The sequence below is a fragment of the Xyrauchen texanus genome, chromosome 23 (genome assembly GCF_025860055.1).
Source record: "Xyrauchen texanus isolate HMW12.3.18 chromosome 23, RBS_HiC_50CHRs, whole genome shotgun sequence".
Lineage (NCBI taxonomy): Eukaryota > Metazoa > Chordata > Actinopteri > Cypriniformes > Catostomidae > Xyrauchen > Xyrauchen texanus.
In genome coordinates this window covers 40,714,777-40,729,225 of record NC_068298.1, presented here as the reverse complement: position 1 = coordinate 40,729,225, position 14,449 = coordinate 40,714,777, and the positions used below count along the sequence as shown (strand labels likewise).

The 14,449-nt window shown below is 36.2% G+C and overlaps 1 protein-coding gene across 2 annotated transcripts; it reads left to right on the top strand.

The window, feature by feature from the left end:
• The first annotated feature begins 1,024 nt into the window (after positions 1 to 1,024).
• On the top strand, positions 1,025 to 11,544 carry casp3b (caspase 3, apoptosis-related cysteine peptidase b). Of its 2 annotated transcripts, XM_052089050.1 has the most exons (7): positions 1,025 to 1,151; positions 2,674 to 2,740; positions 4,305 to 4,438; positions 4,882 to 5,010; positions 5,120 to 5,295; positions 6,670 to 6,787; positions 10,842 to 11,541. In XM_052089050.1, exons 2-7 carry the CDS (start codon positions 2,679 to 2,681, stop codon positions 11,069 to 11,071), a joined length of 849 nt encoding a protein of 282 aa, XP_051945010.1. In that variant the 5' UTR covers positions 1,025 to 1,151; positions 2,674 to 2,678; the 3' UTR covers positions 11,072 to 11,541. The 2 variants fall into 2 exon arrangements, with proteins under 2 accessions (XP_051945010.1, XP_051945011.1); XM_052089051.1 differs by lacking the exon at positions 2,674 to 2,740 and having other exon boundaries at positions 1,057 to 1,151; positions 10,842 to 11,544.
• Positions 11,545 to 14,449: the final 2,905 nt, after the last annotated feature.

Sequence of the window (14,449 nt, the reverse complement as noted above, 5' to 3'; positions counted from 1 at the left end):
TTTAATCTAGAATATGACATGTGTGCTGTTTGAAAAGCAGACAAATATCTCTAGGGATTACACATCTAACAACATTAGCGTGAGTGAACAGAGGGTTTATAACGTCTCATAACACATGATGCTGTGAACCGTTTATTTACTATCGCTTTTACTATGACTTGAATCAATACATAAATGAATTCATGTTCAGTTATTAGCTTTCATTTATGTTGGAGTAAATGTCGTTGCAGATGTTCTATGTTCATTTGGGAATGAGGGCTGACACCGTTTTTTCATAACATGCTCTTCTACAGATTTATTTGAAGATTTTAAAAAATGTGGTCCTATTCTCTCTCTGGGAAACAACGAGTTTTACATTTTATTATTATTGTTATTATTATTTTGATAAAATCCCGCTTAAAGTACTCAAACACACGTTACTTCCATAAGCTGTTATTGGAAAATAGCAAACGCGTGTCAGAGTAATGGCAGCAGGGCAACAGTTGCTAAGACAGGATTGGTCAGACTTGCTTTAAGACGGGGTTCTTATCTTTTACGCTGGGTTTTCACTGAGGGGGTAAAGGTAGTTGCAGCGATCTGGAAACGTGGAGAAAAGTCGACAGATTTCAGTGATTGGCAACAAATTACTAACGAAAGAGTATGTTAAGTTAAGACGTTAAGTTTAAACGCTTTGGCAGTGTACTGTTTGATTGTACATTGCTCTTTGTTGTAGCCTATGTTTATTATTTCCCCTGTATTGCCTTTTCTTACAGTACATATCCACAATATGTAGGCATGATAAATAACACTGTACGTGTGTCCTGATAACTTGTTAAGCGTTAGAAAAATGTCAAATCTCACGCACATAAGGAAAATTTGGGGCTGTTTACGGCAAAGAGCGACAAGGTTTGTTGCTTAATATTCATGAAACAAGCCTCCAATTGGAAAGTAAAACGTACGTCTGCGTAAGCAAATTAGCAAAACGTCTGTATGACTTCATTAATATACATGAGCAAATGTTTCGACGTAGTAGAATTCGTAATAGCGATCCCTCCCTGTTGAAGAAGAAAAGCTTCCTCTGGGCTGGTAGCAGCTTGTTTGACAACTTCCAAGGTCTTTAAAAGTACCTGTATTTCATTTTCTCTTTCAAGAGTACATCTGACAACTCACTTGTAAGTTTATTCCCAAGCTTTATTCCCACAATTGTTTAGCGTAATTGCGTATTTGCTGGCGATGTTTTTTTTTAAAGATCAGAATGAAATGTTCATGTAGAGAAATTAATTATTTGATTATTAATTATTTCGAATATTTAAAAGACATGTATTTAGAGAACAAGTTTATGAGTGTCTTATTGTTTAGGTGTAACAATGTCAATGTGTGTAAATGTCACTAAATGGAATAGAGTACTTCATGCACGTATGAACTCCTAGTTTTTGTCACAATTTAAAGTCATGGGCTTGTCCCATTAAGGAGTGACCTACATTTTGAAGAGTCTGAGAGAAGCAGTCATAAGTTATCAGTTTGTGAGACGTTTTGTTAAATCCAAATGTTTGTGCTTCATAATATTTAAGTAATGAAAGAAAGAAACAATCAAGTAAACTTTGGCACTTAAAGGGAGCTTGTAACTCCTAACATTTAAACTGACACTCTGGGTAAATCCCTAACAAGAAAAATACCATAAAGAGCAATGGATTGTGTGAGTCATCTTATGCATTAAGTAATCTCAACATTTGTTTTACACCTAAAATGTGTTTCATTTGATAACATCTAAATGTACTTGTTTTATTTATGTAAAATTTGTATTTAATATGACCGACTCAACCGGTCAGGTCAAGCAGAAATCATTCCTTAATGTAACAATTTAATGCACATTTTCAGCTTTTTTCAGTCAGAAAAGGAAAGAGAGAAATGACTCTTCATGAGAAAATCACTTGCAATAACCGTATTACCCAACTTCTTACTGATATATCCAGCTTCTATTTTTCAGGCATGCTATTTACTGTAATCATTGTCAGTGTAGAAATGCATCTGGGTTCTTTCGCAATGGTACATGAGAAACAAAAAGGCCTATAGCTGAATTTATGGGGGAAAAACTATTCTATTGAAAAACATTCTGATATATTAAGGATATACCGTAGGAAGCTTTGGAAAGTTAAAATATTTAGTTGATTAATTGATTTCCATTTTGCATCTGACCTCAGAAAACTTTCTGTGTCTCAAAGATTGTACATTGTTATCTATTGTAACTGTCCGGTTGGAGATTTTCAGCATTGAGAAAAATTATCCATCCATTCATCTTCTATAGCCACTTGTCCTATGCAGGGTCAGGGGTAGTGCTCAGGCCTATCCCAGCTGTCTTGGGAAAATGCCAAAGGCAGGGAAACACACAGGACATGTGGCCAGTCCATCACAGGGCAACACACACAGACATACACATTCACACTCTCACTCACACCTACAGGCAATTTAGGGTCTCCAATTAATTTAACATTCATGTCATTTTGGACTGTGGTGGAAAGCAGAGCACACCCACACGAACACAGGGAGAACATGCAAACTCCACACAGAAAGACCCAGCTGAGCCGGGACTCAAACCCAGGACCTTCTTGCTGTGAGGCAACAGTGCTAGCCACATAAAATGAATATATGTAGGCTATATTTATGAGTTGATCCATTTTGTTTATATGCCCGTAGAAGCCATGTCGAAAGTAGAACCAAAGGGAGAGGACTGTGTGGATGCCAGACCAAAGAATGACCAAGAGTATGTGTGATTTTAATGGAAATGCTTATTTGAATAATTTAACCACTGATGAATTTGTTAATAATAAACATTTTATTTTAAAGGAATGTTCTGGTTTCAATACATGTCAAGCTCAATCGTCAGCATTTGTGGCATAATATTGATTACCAGAAAAATTCATTTCCATTTCCCCAAAAAAATAATAAAAAACAAAATTCAGAAATCTGGAGTGAAAGTAAGTGTGGCCAATTTGTAAACATTAAAATACTCACTCTTACTAAAGTATAGCCACGAGACCTAATCAATATGTGTGGTGTTAGTGTGATAAAATCGCTTACTAACATTTTCTGTGTAGAATTATATCAAATTTTACTTCAAACTAAGCTATAGTGATGTAGCGGTTTAAACTCTAAAACAACTGTAAATATTATGTATTTTCTGTTCAAATTATAGTGCTTTTGTAAAAATATAACCTTCACATTTCTCCCTTTACACCCCCCAACATTTTGGCCTCACCGTAACATTGATTTGTACTTTTTTTTTAAGAAAATGAGAGATGAGTTCAATTTTTTGTGGAACTCAAAATTGTGCCACAAATGCTGTCAATTGAGCTTCACTTGTACTGAACCCGGAATATTAATTTAATAACAATAAACAGCAATAGTTGTATGTGGGTTTGTTTGTCAAAAAACCAGTAGCGACCCTACATTGATTTAAAGAGGAGTATTACTAATTACCATAAGTAAATACCTGACTACAATTTCTGTTCATTGTCATGACAGAAGACTGCATTGAATGCTGAAACTATTTATAAATTGCACATAAAAAATAAAAAATGCAAATTGGCTGCATTCTTTCACAAAATGTTCTGTTGAAGACTTAACAAAAGACTTAGTTAGAACTCCATATTGATGAGCCAGAAAGATAACTTTGCAGCTTTGTTTTTTAACTGGTTTATACCCAGTGGGGTGGTGGGTGATGGGCCCTAATTATACTTAGGACACCAACACAGAACCAAGAGTAAACACAAGGTGTTCTACAACAAATGATTAATTAAGATTATTTTATTTTTTGTCATTTTGTTCATTTTCAAGGATGATCTGTCCAAGTTTTCTTATATTCTGGATAACTTTTATGAAGTGACAGATCAATGTGCTTCAAAATACCATCGAGATTGACTGGAATCCTTTGACATCTACAACAAAAGATGCATTCTCAACTTTTGTCGTTACCTGTTTATTTTCGCTGTCCTAACTTTTAGTTTCATTATTATTTTCATTTAGTATTATATTATCACTGCTGTTTATGACCCTAACAGCACAACCCACCAGTTATGATCCGCTAGCAAATGAATATCTGGGCTGGTACCTGGAAGTTTATTGGTTTAAGACCCACAAGTGATAAGATAAGCTGTGAGCTTTGTGCCCTTGTTCAAAACACATAACTTCAGGATCCTAAAGGGACTGAACCGGTTATACATGTACTGTTTGGATGAAAGCATATGCTGTAGTGAACACTTCCTTAAATGACTGTCAATGCTTTCCATTTTAATTATAAATAAAACGTTTTCTTCTTCTTTTCTCAGTTCACATCTCGCAGACAATGGAGGAGATCAAGCAGATGCCAAAACACCGCCAGACTCTTATCAATACAACATGAAGTTCCCAAGCTTGGGACAATGTGTCATCATCAACAATAAGAATTTCCATAAAAGCACAGGTAAGAACAAGGATGTCCAATCACTTGAGCCTTAAAAACCATGTGACTATTCACTTTGTAGCCTCAGGAAAATTACATCTTGTCAACAACGATTGACTCCTTCTCACCACAAGAACAAACACCGTCCCAAGCCTTTTATACTTGCTACTATCCAGAACTGTGATGTAAAAGTCAATTTCAGACTTTTAAGAGCCCTCAAATATCATCCACTTGTAAAACATGTACTATAGTGAAATTAAATACTTTGCAATTTATATATATATATGTAGCTTTTTGCTCACAGAATGGTGTAACTATGGAATCTACCAGCAGAGGTGAACTGTTGAAGCTAACCATGCAAACATTAACCCCTTGACAATAAAGTTGGGGAAAATGCTGACAGGTTAAACAGTTGGGGTAACTCTTAACAATTATTCTCATATTTTTGTGTTTTTATGTTACAGGAATGTCAGTTCGTAACGGGACAGACGTGGATGCAAGTAATGTAATGCAGGTTTTCTCAAATCTGGGATTCAAAATAAATTTTGCCAATGATCAAACTGTCTCACAGATGAGACATTTGTTAACTAAAGGTACATCTCACACAGTGTTGAGCTGCTTAAGCTGAACAGAAATACATTGTACAATAATATGTTACAAGCATTTATTATAGGAATATTTCATTAACTCTTTTGCTCTCAGTGTCTGAGGTGGACCACAGTCATTCGGCCATGTTTGTGTGTGTGTTGTTGAGTCATGGAGAGGATGGTAAGATATATGGTACAGATAAATCTATAGATCTGAAAGAATTAACTGGACTCTTCAGAGGAGACCGCTGCTCTACACTGGTGGGAAAACCCAAGCTTTTCATCATACAGGTGAGCTATATGATCATTATCACACATTATGTATCTGAACATTTAGCACAGATTTTTCAACATTTGTGGTTTCCAAACTTTTAACATTTGCAAGGTTGCACAGGTTTTACAGAACTTGCAGACAGACAGTCAAATATACCGTCAGATAGATAGATAGAATAGGACTCAAGTCAATACTAAAATGAATTTTTAATGAAAACAGTAAATGCAGTACTGATTACCTACTCCGTTCAGATCCACCCACTTTCTGACTGAGCAGCAACTGCTTTCAAATGCTTTTTCAAGTGCACATACTGGTAATGCTGCTGCGCACGTCAAATGCATTTCTTGGGAGACAGTATAAATATAAATACAGTCGGCTATGTCCCATGCCGTGAACAGACCTGACAAAAGAAAATTAAAAAAACTGGTATGAGTACAAATATTGAATCTGTGCATTAGGACAAATAGCACTGCCATGTCTATTATGTTGTCAGTAAAACATGGTGTCCGGTTTGCATCACATCCAATAAACTATGATTTCCTACTTTGTAGAGGGGACATTCTCATTGTAGAGCGCAAGATGTTGAAGTTTTAATTTTTTGGTTTGTTTTACTGCCAGAGAAAAACTGTCAATTCTTTTACTTTTCTAAATAAAAAAAGCATATCTATGGCTACAAAGCTAGCAGACAAGAGGTGCGTCCCAAACCGCACACCTCTGCATTATTTATATCATTCTGTAAAAGTGTAAGTAGTGCGAGTAGTATATTTACACTGAAAATGCAACAAATAAGTGTACTACGAGTACTCGAATGATGCACTTATTCAACCATCAAACAGAGTGTGGAATGTTGGACACTTCGTGCACTCAACTTGCCGTCGGAGTTACCGTTAGTGATGTGATCTGGCAAAACAATTGTAAATAATGGAGAATATGACAACTAGCGAAAACTCTGTGAAGACCGCACCTTACAAAAGCGAGTTAAACGGTTTAACATCATGCAAAGCTTTGTGAATGTGCATATTATTAAGATATAAGTGTTGAACTGAGGTTGGCTAACGCGCTAAAGCTAGCAGCAACACAACACTTGGGTTTGAAACGTTACTTCCGTCAGCTGTTAAATGGCGAACGCTTCTGTGTAATAAAAAAAAAGTGTTCCATTTGGGACGATACTACACTTTGAAAATTAATACACTACATGACTGAGTGCACAGTGTATTTTGTAAGTGCATAATGTGTCGTTTGGGACATAGCTCTGGACTAAAAACCCAAAACTCCAGTTTTCCTTGAAGCCGTAAGGTTATCCATGTGTTGTTGTTTTTTTTTTTATCTTCAGGTCAGGCCACATGCTAAATTGCTTTTGTAAAGTGATGTTTGTGTATGTGTGTGTCTAGGCTTGTCGAGGCTCAGATCTGGACTCTGGCATTGAGTGTGACAGTGTGAGTGACTCGGAAGGAACCCAAAGAATTCCTGTCGAGGCAGATTTCCTGTATGCATACTCCACTGCTCCAGGTGCTGTATCAAAACACATGTCTAGTTACTGTTCATCATCAACGGTGGATACTAACAAAGTTTTTGTACTCTGTTACTTTACTTAAAAGGATATTTTATCCAAAAAATTATAATTCTCTCATCATTTACTCACTCTTAATAATTATCTCATATTTTGCGTTCTCAAACTCTTATTCATTCTTCTTCGACTGTGGAACACAAACAAACAAAGACATTTTGAAGGATGTACAGTACGAGGTGTTTTTGTCCAAACAATGTATGGGATCCAAAACTGTCAAGCTCCAAAAAGAAGTAATCCATATTTAAATCATGTCTTGTGAACAATATAATTGTTTTGGTTCCTTGTTCACTATAAATCTTAAAATCACTAGTTAATTAGTTAATTGTAGTAGTTACCAGCTACTATAACTATATTCCTCACAGATGCAAAGATTTCTAACATTTAGTTTTAAGTGCATTTAAAAGGAAGTATTGTTTTCCGGAATATAAATTACAGTTATTTTATTATAGCTTATAGTCTGAAGCCACTTGCATACAGAACTTATACATAATTAATGTCAGCCATTGCAATGTACGCTCACCAAAACACATTTAAATACACTCAAACAGATGAAAACATCAGCCGTAGCGACGGTAGAAGCATTTTAAAGTGGCCAGTTATTTTGCCTTTACAAAGTACTTTATGTAATATGTTTAAATATTCTGTCCCGTAATAACAAACTCTAGACTGCTGTGAAACGCTCACTCCTCACAAGAGACATGACATCACACTCGTAGTAAAATAATTCAGTCAGGGAACAGGATATATATGCGTAGTACAGATGGACAGTTGCTAATATTAATGAATGAAATAGAATACACCAGGCATACTGTTTTACTCCCATACTAAAAGCTGTTTATTTGTATACAGCGTAGCATTACAAAGCATAGAGATGCGCATTTCCTGAGGTAATCTTCACAGTGGAGCACATCTGGTGTGTTAAGCAAAGGGAAGTCGGGTCTCCGGCGACTGCTCCCAGATGCTAGTGCCTTCCGGATATAATCTCCGTCAGTGCGAGTTTAACAGAGATGCGATTTTGACCAGGTGCGACTTTATTTCTGGGAAATACGGTACCTTTGTACTTTTACTCAAGTGAAAATTTTAAACGTATTCTTTTATTGGAGTAATCAGAGTATCTTTATCTTAAGACTTTTAAGGTACCTTAAGCATGGCCGTAACCAGCGACGAGGTTCGGACCTCAGTACAATTTTCATTCTAATAAATACAGTTTGAAGTGAATGAAAAATCAGAGGTTGGAAATGTCTTATTTGCGTGTCTAATTCTGTTTAGACAAGGGGCTAGATTGTTTTTTGTCCGCTGTGTGTGAAAGAGTTGTCAATGTGGGCACAGCTGCAGCCCCTCCCACACAATACTTGCGTCATCGATAACTGACAGTAATCAAAAAGACACGAGAATATGACAGTGGGCAGATTATTGCTGGCAGCATACCGCATTTGGTAAAACAAAATCAATGATCATCATTATCTATAAGTAACGTTCCAGTAACAGTAACACATTAGGCACATAGGGGAGACTGCGCCTTTGCCCTTTGTAGATTCTGCCAATTTTAAATTAATGTTCAGCATATGCTAAGAAAAAAGCTTTTTAAAAATATATTTGCAGTGTCCTATTCACACATGCCTTTTCATTTTAAAATAGGCAGTCTTTCCTTGAGATTGGAAAAATAAATGTCAAATCATCAATTTTATTATATTTTTTAATTTGACAGGGATGATGCATTGTTATAGTAAAAATGTAAAATGAAAATCAAATAATTTAATCAATGTGCTTTATATATGATTATTAGTGGAACCCGGTATGTGTGATTTGATATATATGTATATATATATATATATATATATATATATATATATATATATATATATATATATATATATATATATATATATATGTGTGTGTATACACTCACCTAAAGGATTATTAGGAACACCATACTAATACTGTATTTGACCCCTTTCAGCCTTCAGAACTGCCTTAATTCTACGTGGCATTGATTCAACAAGGTGCTGAAAGCATTCTTTAGAAATGTTGGCCCATATTGATAGGATAGCATCTTGCAGTTGATGGAGATTTGTGGGATGCACATCCAGGGCACGAAGCTCCCATTCCACCACATCCCAAAGATGCTCTATTGGGTTGAGATCTGGTGACTGTGGAGGCCATTTTAGTACAGTGAACTCATTGTCATGTTCAAGAAACCAATTTGAAATGATTCGAGCTTTGTGACATGGTGCATTATCCTGCTGGAAGTAGCCATCAGAGGATGGGTACATGGTGGCCATAAAGGGATGGACATGGTCAGAAACAATGCTCAGGTAGGCCGTGGCATTTAAACGAAGCCCAATTGGCACTAAGGGGTCTAAAGTGTGCCAAGAAAACATCCCCCACACCATTACACCACCACCACCAGCCTGCACAGTGGTAACAAGGCATGATGGATCCATGTTCTCATTCTGTTTACGCCAAATTCTGACTCTACCATCTGAATGTCTCAACAGAAATCGAGACTCATCAGACCAGGCAACATTTTTCCAGTCTTCAACTGTCCAATTTTGGTGAGCTCTTGCAAATTGTAGCCTCTTTTTCCTATTTGTAGTGGAGATGAGTGGTACCCAGTGGTGTCTTCTGCTGTTGTAGCCCATCCGCCTCAAGGTTGTGCGTGTTGTGGCTTCACAAATGCTTTGCTGCATACCTCGGTTGTAACGAGTGTTTATTTCAGGCAAAGTTGCTCTTCTATCAGCTTGAATCAGTCGGCCCATTCTCCTCTGACCTCTAGCATCAACAAGGCATTTTCGCTCACAGGGACTGCCACATACTGGATGTTTTTCCTTTTCACACCATTCTTTGTAAACCCTAGAAATGGTTGTGCGTGAAAATCCCAGTAACTGAGCAGATTGTGAAATACTCAGACTGGCCCGTCTGGCACCAACAACCATGCCACGCTCAAAATTGCTTAAATCACCTTTCTTTCCCATTCTGACATTCAGTTTGGAGTTCAGGAGATTGTCTTGACCAGGAGCACACCCCTAAATGCATTGAAGCAACTGCCATGTGATTGGTTGATTAGATAATTGCATTAATGAGAAATTGAACAGGTGTTCCTAATAATCCTTTAGGTGAGTGTATATATCTGTGTGTGTGTGTGTGTGTGTGTGTGTGTGTGTGTGTGTGTGTGTGTGTGTGTGTGTGTATATATAGTTGGTTTATATAAACATGCGCTTGACGGACCACCCTGGACCTCACCAATTTTCAAACCCTGGTTACAGTTCTGACTTTAAATACAGGATGTGTGTACTTCATCCACCACTGTTCTTCATGAATTTTAAAATGATATATATAATTGGTCTTTAGGCTTTGATAGAAGAAGATTTGCAATAAATAAAAGGCAGATGCTATTTTCACCCTGGTGCAAATAATGGTAGATACTAATTGCACCCATATTTAAATGCTAACATACAGTATATACTGCATCACTGCAGTGTTTATTGTGTTTATTTAGAGTCTCACAGACACACTACATTTACCTCTACCCCTAAACCTAACCAAAAATTTACAGTGACCACAAAAGTAACAACTATATTACTGTAGTAACACCATGGTTGATTGCATGATAACTATGGTTTCTGCCAAAACAAAACAAAAAAAAACATGATTACTACAATATTAATAATACAGTGATGTAATCTACACATAAGCAATGCTGTGTGCGATCGACAGACCCCGCCTCCAGATCAAACCCTTCTCTGCACTCCCCAACATTCACTGTTAATATTTATTATTTGAAGTAGTATTTAAGGAAATATTAAGAGTAGCAACAGAAAATCTGATGGGAAAAAGAGTGGGACATAGTGCAGATTTGAACCGCGGTCACAAGGACAACAGTTTACATTCACACACCGTCTGTACACCTCACGCCACTGCAGCGACATTTATTGTTTAGTTTGTCGTATATTTCTATGGTTCAACCAGACTATTGGGGTTGTCCTCTCTCAGGTTATTACTCCTGGAGGAACTGCAGTAATGGCTCCTGGTTCATCTCCTCACTATGTGAGATGCTGAAGACATACGCCAGGCAACTGGAGATCATGCAGATCATGACGCGTGTCAACCACAAGGTGGCGCTGGACTTCCAATCCTCCTCCAATCTGCCTGGATTCAGTGGCATGAAACAGATACCATGCATTGTATCTATGTTGACGAAAGAACTCTATTTGCCTAAATGATTCATGTCTGTATTAGTGATCAAGTAGCAATGGATTAAGAGCACTTATTATAAAATCATGTTATGTGACAATTTAATTAGTATAATCAAAACTAAAGAATGAAAGTCAGTTCTTATGGCATGTAATATAATATGTTCTCAAAGCTGAACTTGACAGCTATACAGATGTTTTATATGTATATTTCTCATTCAAGCTGTGAATGGCGTCATCATTTAAGTCTTACCAGAATATTTTTTCTTGCATTGTTTGCATTCTCTTGTACACGCACAGATGTTTTCAGGATGACCCAAGACAAGAAATGGGCATGTGTCATTTGGGTGACATAAGATGAACTTTGACTTTAACTGGTTAATTGGGATGCATTAAATATTATTTTACAAGAGGGCAGTCTTTGATGAAGATTTTTATCATGATAAATAAACTTTTTACTTTGTCATTCATGTGCTTTACTTTGCTATTACATTCAGTACCTACAGTATTAAACTTGTTTTTGTTTGATCACTAATAATAAACTAATTTTTAATATAACTAAGAAACATCAAAGAGCCCAAAATATGTATGAATTTCAGTGTGTTAGATTTTAAAATATCAAACCAAGTGGCATCTACAAACTATTTTAGGCATATGAAGGTAGATTAAAAAAAAACTCACTTCACTGTAATCGCAGCCCTTTGCGGTTTAATAGTTGCACAAGGTCATGTCTCGATTTCGGTTTTGATTTAATTTAATTTCTAATTATTTTAATTATTAACTAATTTTAACCAGCTGATCCCAAGGTAACTTTAATGGACACACTTTATATTATGTGGCTCTATGCCCTCTTACAATGTACTTATTATGCACATACATGGTGTTGAATTGTAATTACATTTAAAGTATGCATTTAATTACATTTGTAGTTATACTGTTAACTTTACCCCTAACCCAACCCTCACCCCAAAACCTAACCCTACCCTTATTCCTAAACCACCCCGTACAAATACATAGTCTTATAGTATGTATTTAATGTTAGTGCATAGTAGTTAAGGCCACCTAATATAAAGTGTGATCACTTTAGTTGATGTATGACGTTCACACGGGTGTCATATCAGTGTAAACACAGATGTAGTTCATTGCATTAACTGTGGACATGTTCCTCTAACATTTGACAACCAAGTGTGCAAACTAGTTTTGATTGGTATATGCATTGTTTTATCATTTAAAAGCAAGCAAACTTCTTTGTTGTGAAATATTTTACTTTACAAGTGTACTTGTGCTGTTTACTTCTTTTAAATAAATGCCACTTGGTTTGATATTTTATCTAATCATAGGGCTTTACTCACCAATACTTAATTACTCTGTTTAAACTCAACTCAATATTTTTTTACTGCATTTTCTTGTATTTGCTAACAATGTTGGGTAAATTACTCTTTAAGAAGATATTAGATTACAATTATGAATTACTTTGTACTTAGAATACACTCAACACTGTTTGTTGAACTGGTGGGTTTTGTACTACGGAGCCCCTAAAGGAACAATGTAGTGGGGGGGAATTAGGGGCGTGGGAAAAAATAAGCAAATGCTTTTGGGTTCTCTCGCAAAAATTGTGCTCTCGTATATGCATTCTCGCTCTTGAATGCTATTGCATTTATTAGAGATAAGTCAAGATGACAGGTGCCGGTGCTACTTTTTGTGGAAAAATGAATTTTGTAAACATAGAGTGAGAAGTTACAGTGACGCCTTTCTGTATTGCATCATGTACATCATACTGTACATAAATCTGATATATGGCCTATGCAAACGAACGTTTTTATATATGTAGCATGTTTTCCCAAACTACAGGCCTAATGGAATTTGAATATCAGCTGCTCAAATATCAACTATTATTGTATATGTATGTACAGTATGATTATGTGGCTATTTATCATGTACCAGCAGATGGCGACAATTGTGTTATGATTGAGTTAAACATTCAACAATGACACACACCAAACTGCATAAATGATACCTCCACTGGGCTCTCAGAGCAATCATGGTGGCTAAACAGAAGAGTTGTTCCAAACACAACTACAAATGATTTAAAAGTGTGTTCCGAATTTCAGTTATTTTAAAGCCCAAAACCTTTAGCAAACACACATAATGAAGCATTTATTTCTTTATTAATGGAGAGGGAAACACCATACCCCCAAGTATAATAATAATATGCAATTCAGTTGTGCACTACAGCATTCCATTTCAATTAGACCATTCACATTTAATGACATTTTAACTGTGTTGTTTTTAATTTCACAAATTCATAAATTGAATATTATTATTTGTGTGTTGTCTTTTGGACTTCACTCTTTCACTGCACTAGCTTGCTCTACTTGTTGAACTCAAAAGCTAGAATAATGCTGGAATACACACAGAGCCAGCAGATGACTGGCATTATGATGCACATTTTGCGAGAGAGCACGCAACGAATTCTCGGGGGAAAACACTTGCTTATTTTTTTCCCCACCCAACTAAATTTCCCCCCATTATCTTCTCTGATCCTTTAGGGGCTCTTTACATATCTTGTGCTGCTGTGATAACTGAGATAACACCCAAACATAACCACTACGTGTTGCTATTATTTGAGATCTAATTGAGTGCTTCAAAAACAAGGTGTACTCCTGAGAAATGGAACAGAAAGCAGAACAGCTCTTTGAAACTTTACCTTAATTCTCTTTCAGTCTCGTTTCTTTAACCAACTGTTCAGCTGTTTCCTCTTTGTTTAATTCGATTAATTCATATATCTTAAGGGTAAAAAACAAAAAAAACAAACAAACTTGGAAGTGTTTGAGAAAAGAAGATTTGTTGTAAGTTAATTTCACAGTTACACCACTCTAAAGCCATTTGAGTCCAATGTATTATTTTGAGTTTTGTGGGTGTGTGTCGTTAGAAGTCGGTGTGTTGCATCATACACTGGGAGCAGTTGGACATGGCAGCATAGATAAGAGAGAGAGAGTGTGTGTGCGTGCGTGCGTGCGTGCGTGCGTGTGGAGAGACAAAATGAGGCTATGGATTGCACAACTATAATACATTTAACATTGTCTGTCTCATCTCACAAGAACATGAGCATTCTCGAAATGTCATACCAACAACAGAAATAATATACAAACCAGGGGTGCACTTCACAATAATACAAAAAACATATAAACAGGGATTATATGGAATACCTGTATCATCCTTTTTCTCTTTACGTAAATTAAAATATAAATTCTCAAATATTTTGTATTGATAACATGATAGAGGTTGTTAATCATCATGCAATATTATGCAACAGATACTGTTTAGGCTGTTTATTACAATTTAATACAGCGTAGACAACATATTCGTACACATGGAATACAGCAGAAATGAGCTCAGAAACATGAC

What these genes read in the sequence shown, in the direction of transcription:
- casp3b (XM_052089050.1), top strand. Translation starts at nt 2,679, where the DNA reads ATGTCGAAAGTAGAACCAAAGGGAGAGGACTGTGTGGATGCCAGACCA. An exon ending in GAATTTCCATAAAAGCACAG is followed by an intron (nt 4,439 to 4,881) that starts GTAAGAACAAGG and finishes TTTATGTTACAG; the next exon opens with GAATGTCAGTTCGTAACGGG. An exon ending in TGCATACTCCACTGCTCCAG is followed by an intron (nt 6,788 to 10,841) that starts GTGCTGTATCAA and finishes GTCCTCTCTCAG; the next exon opens with GTTATTACTCCTGGAGGAAC.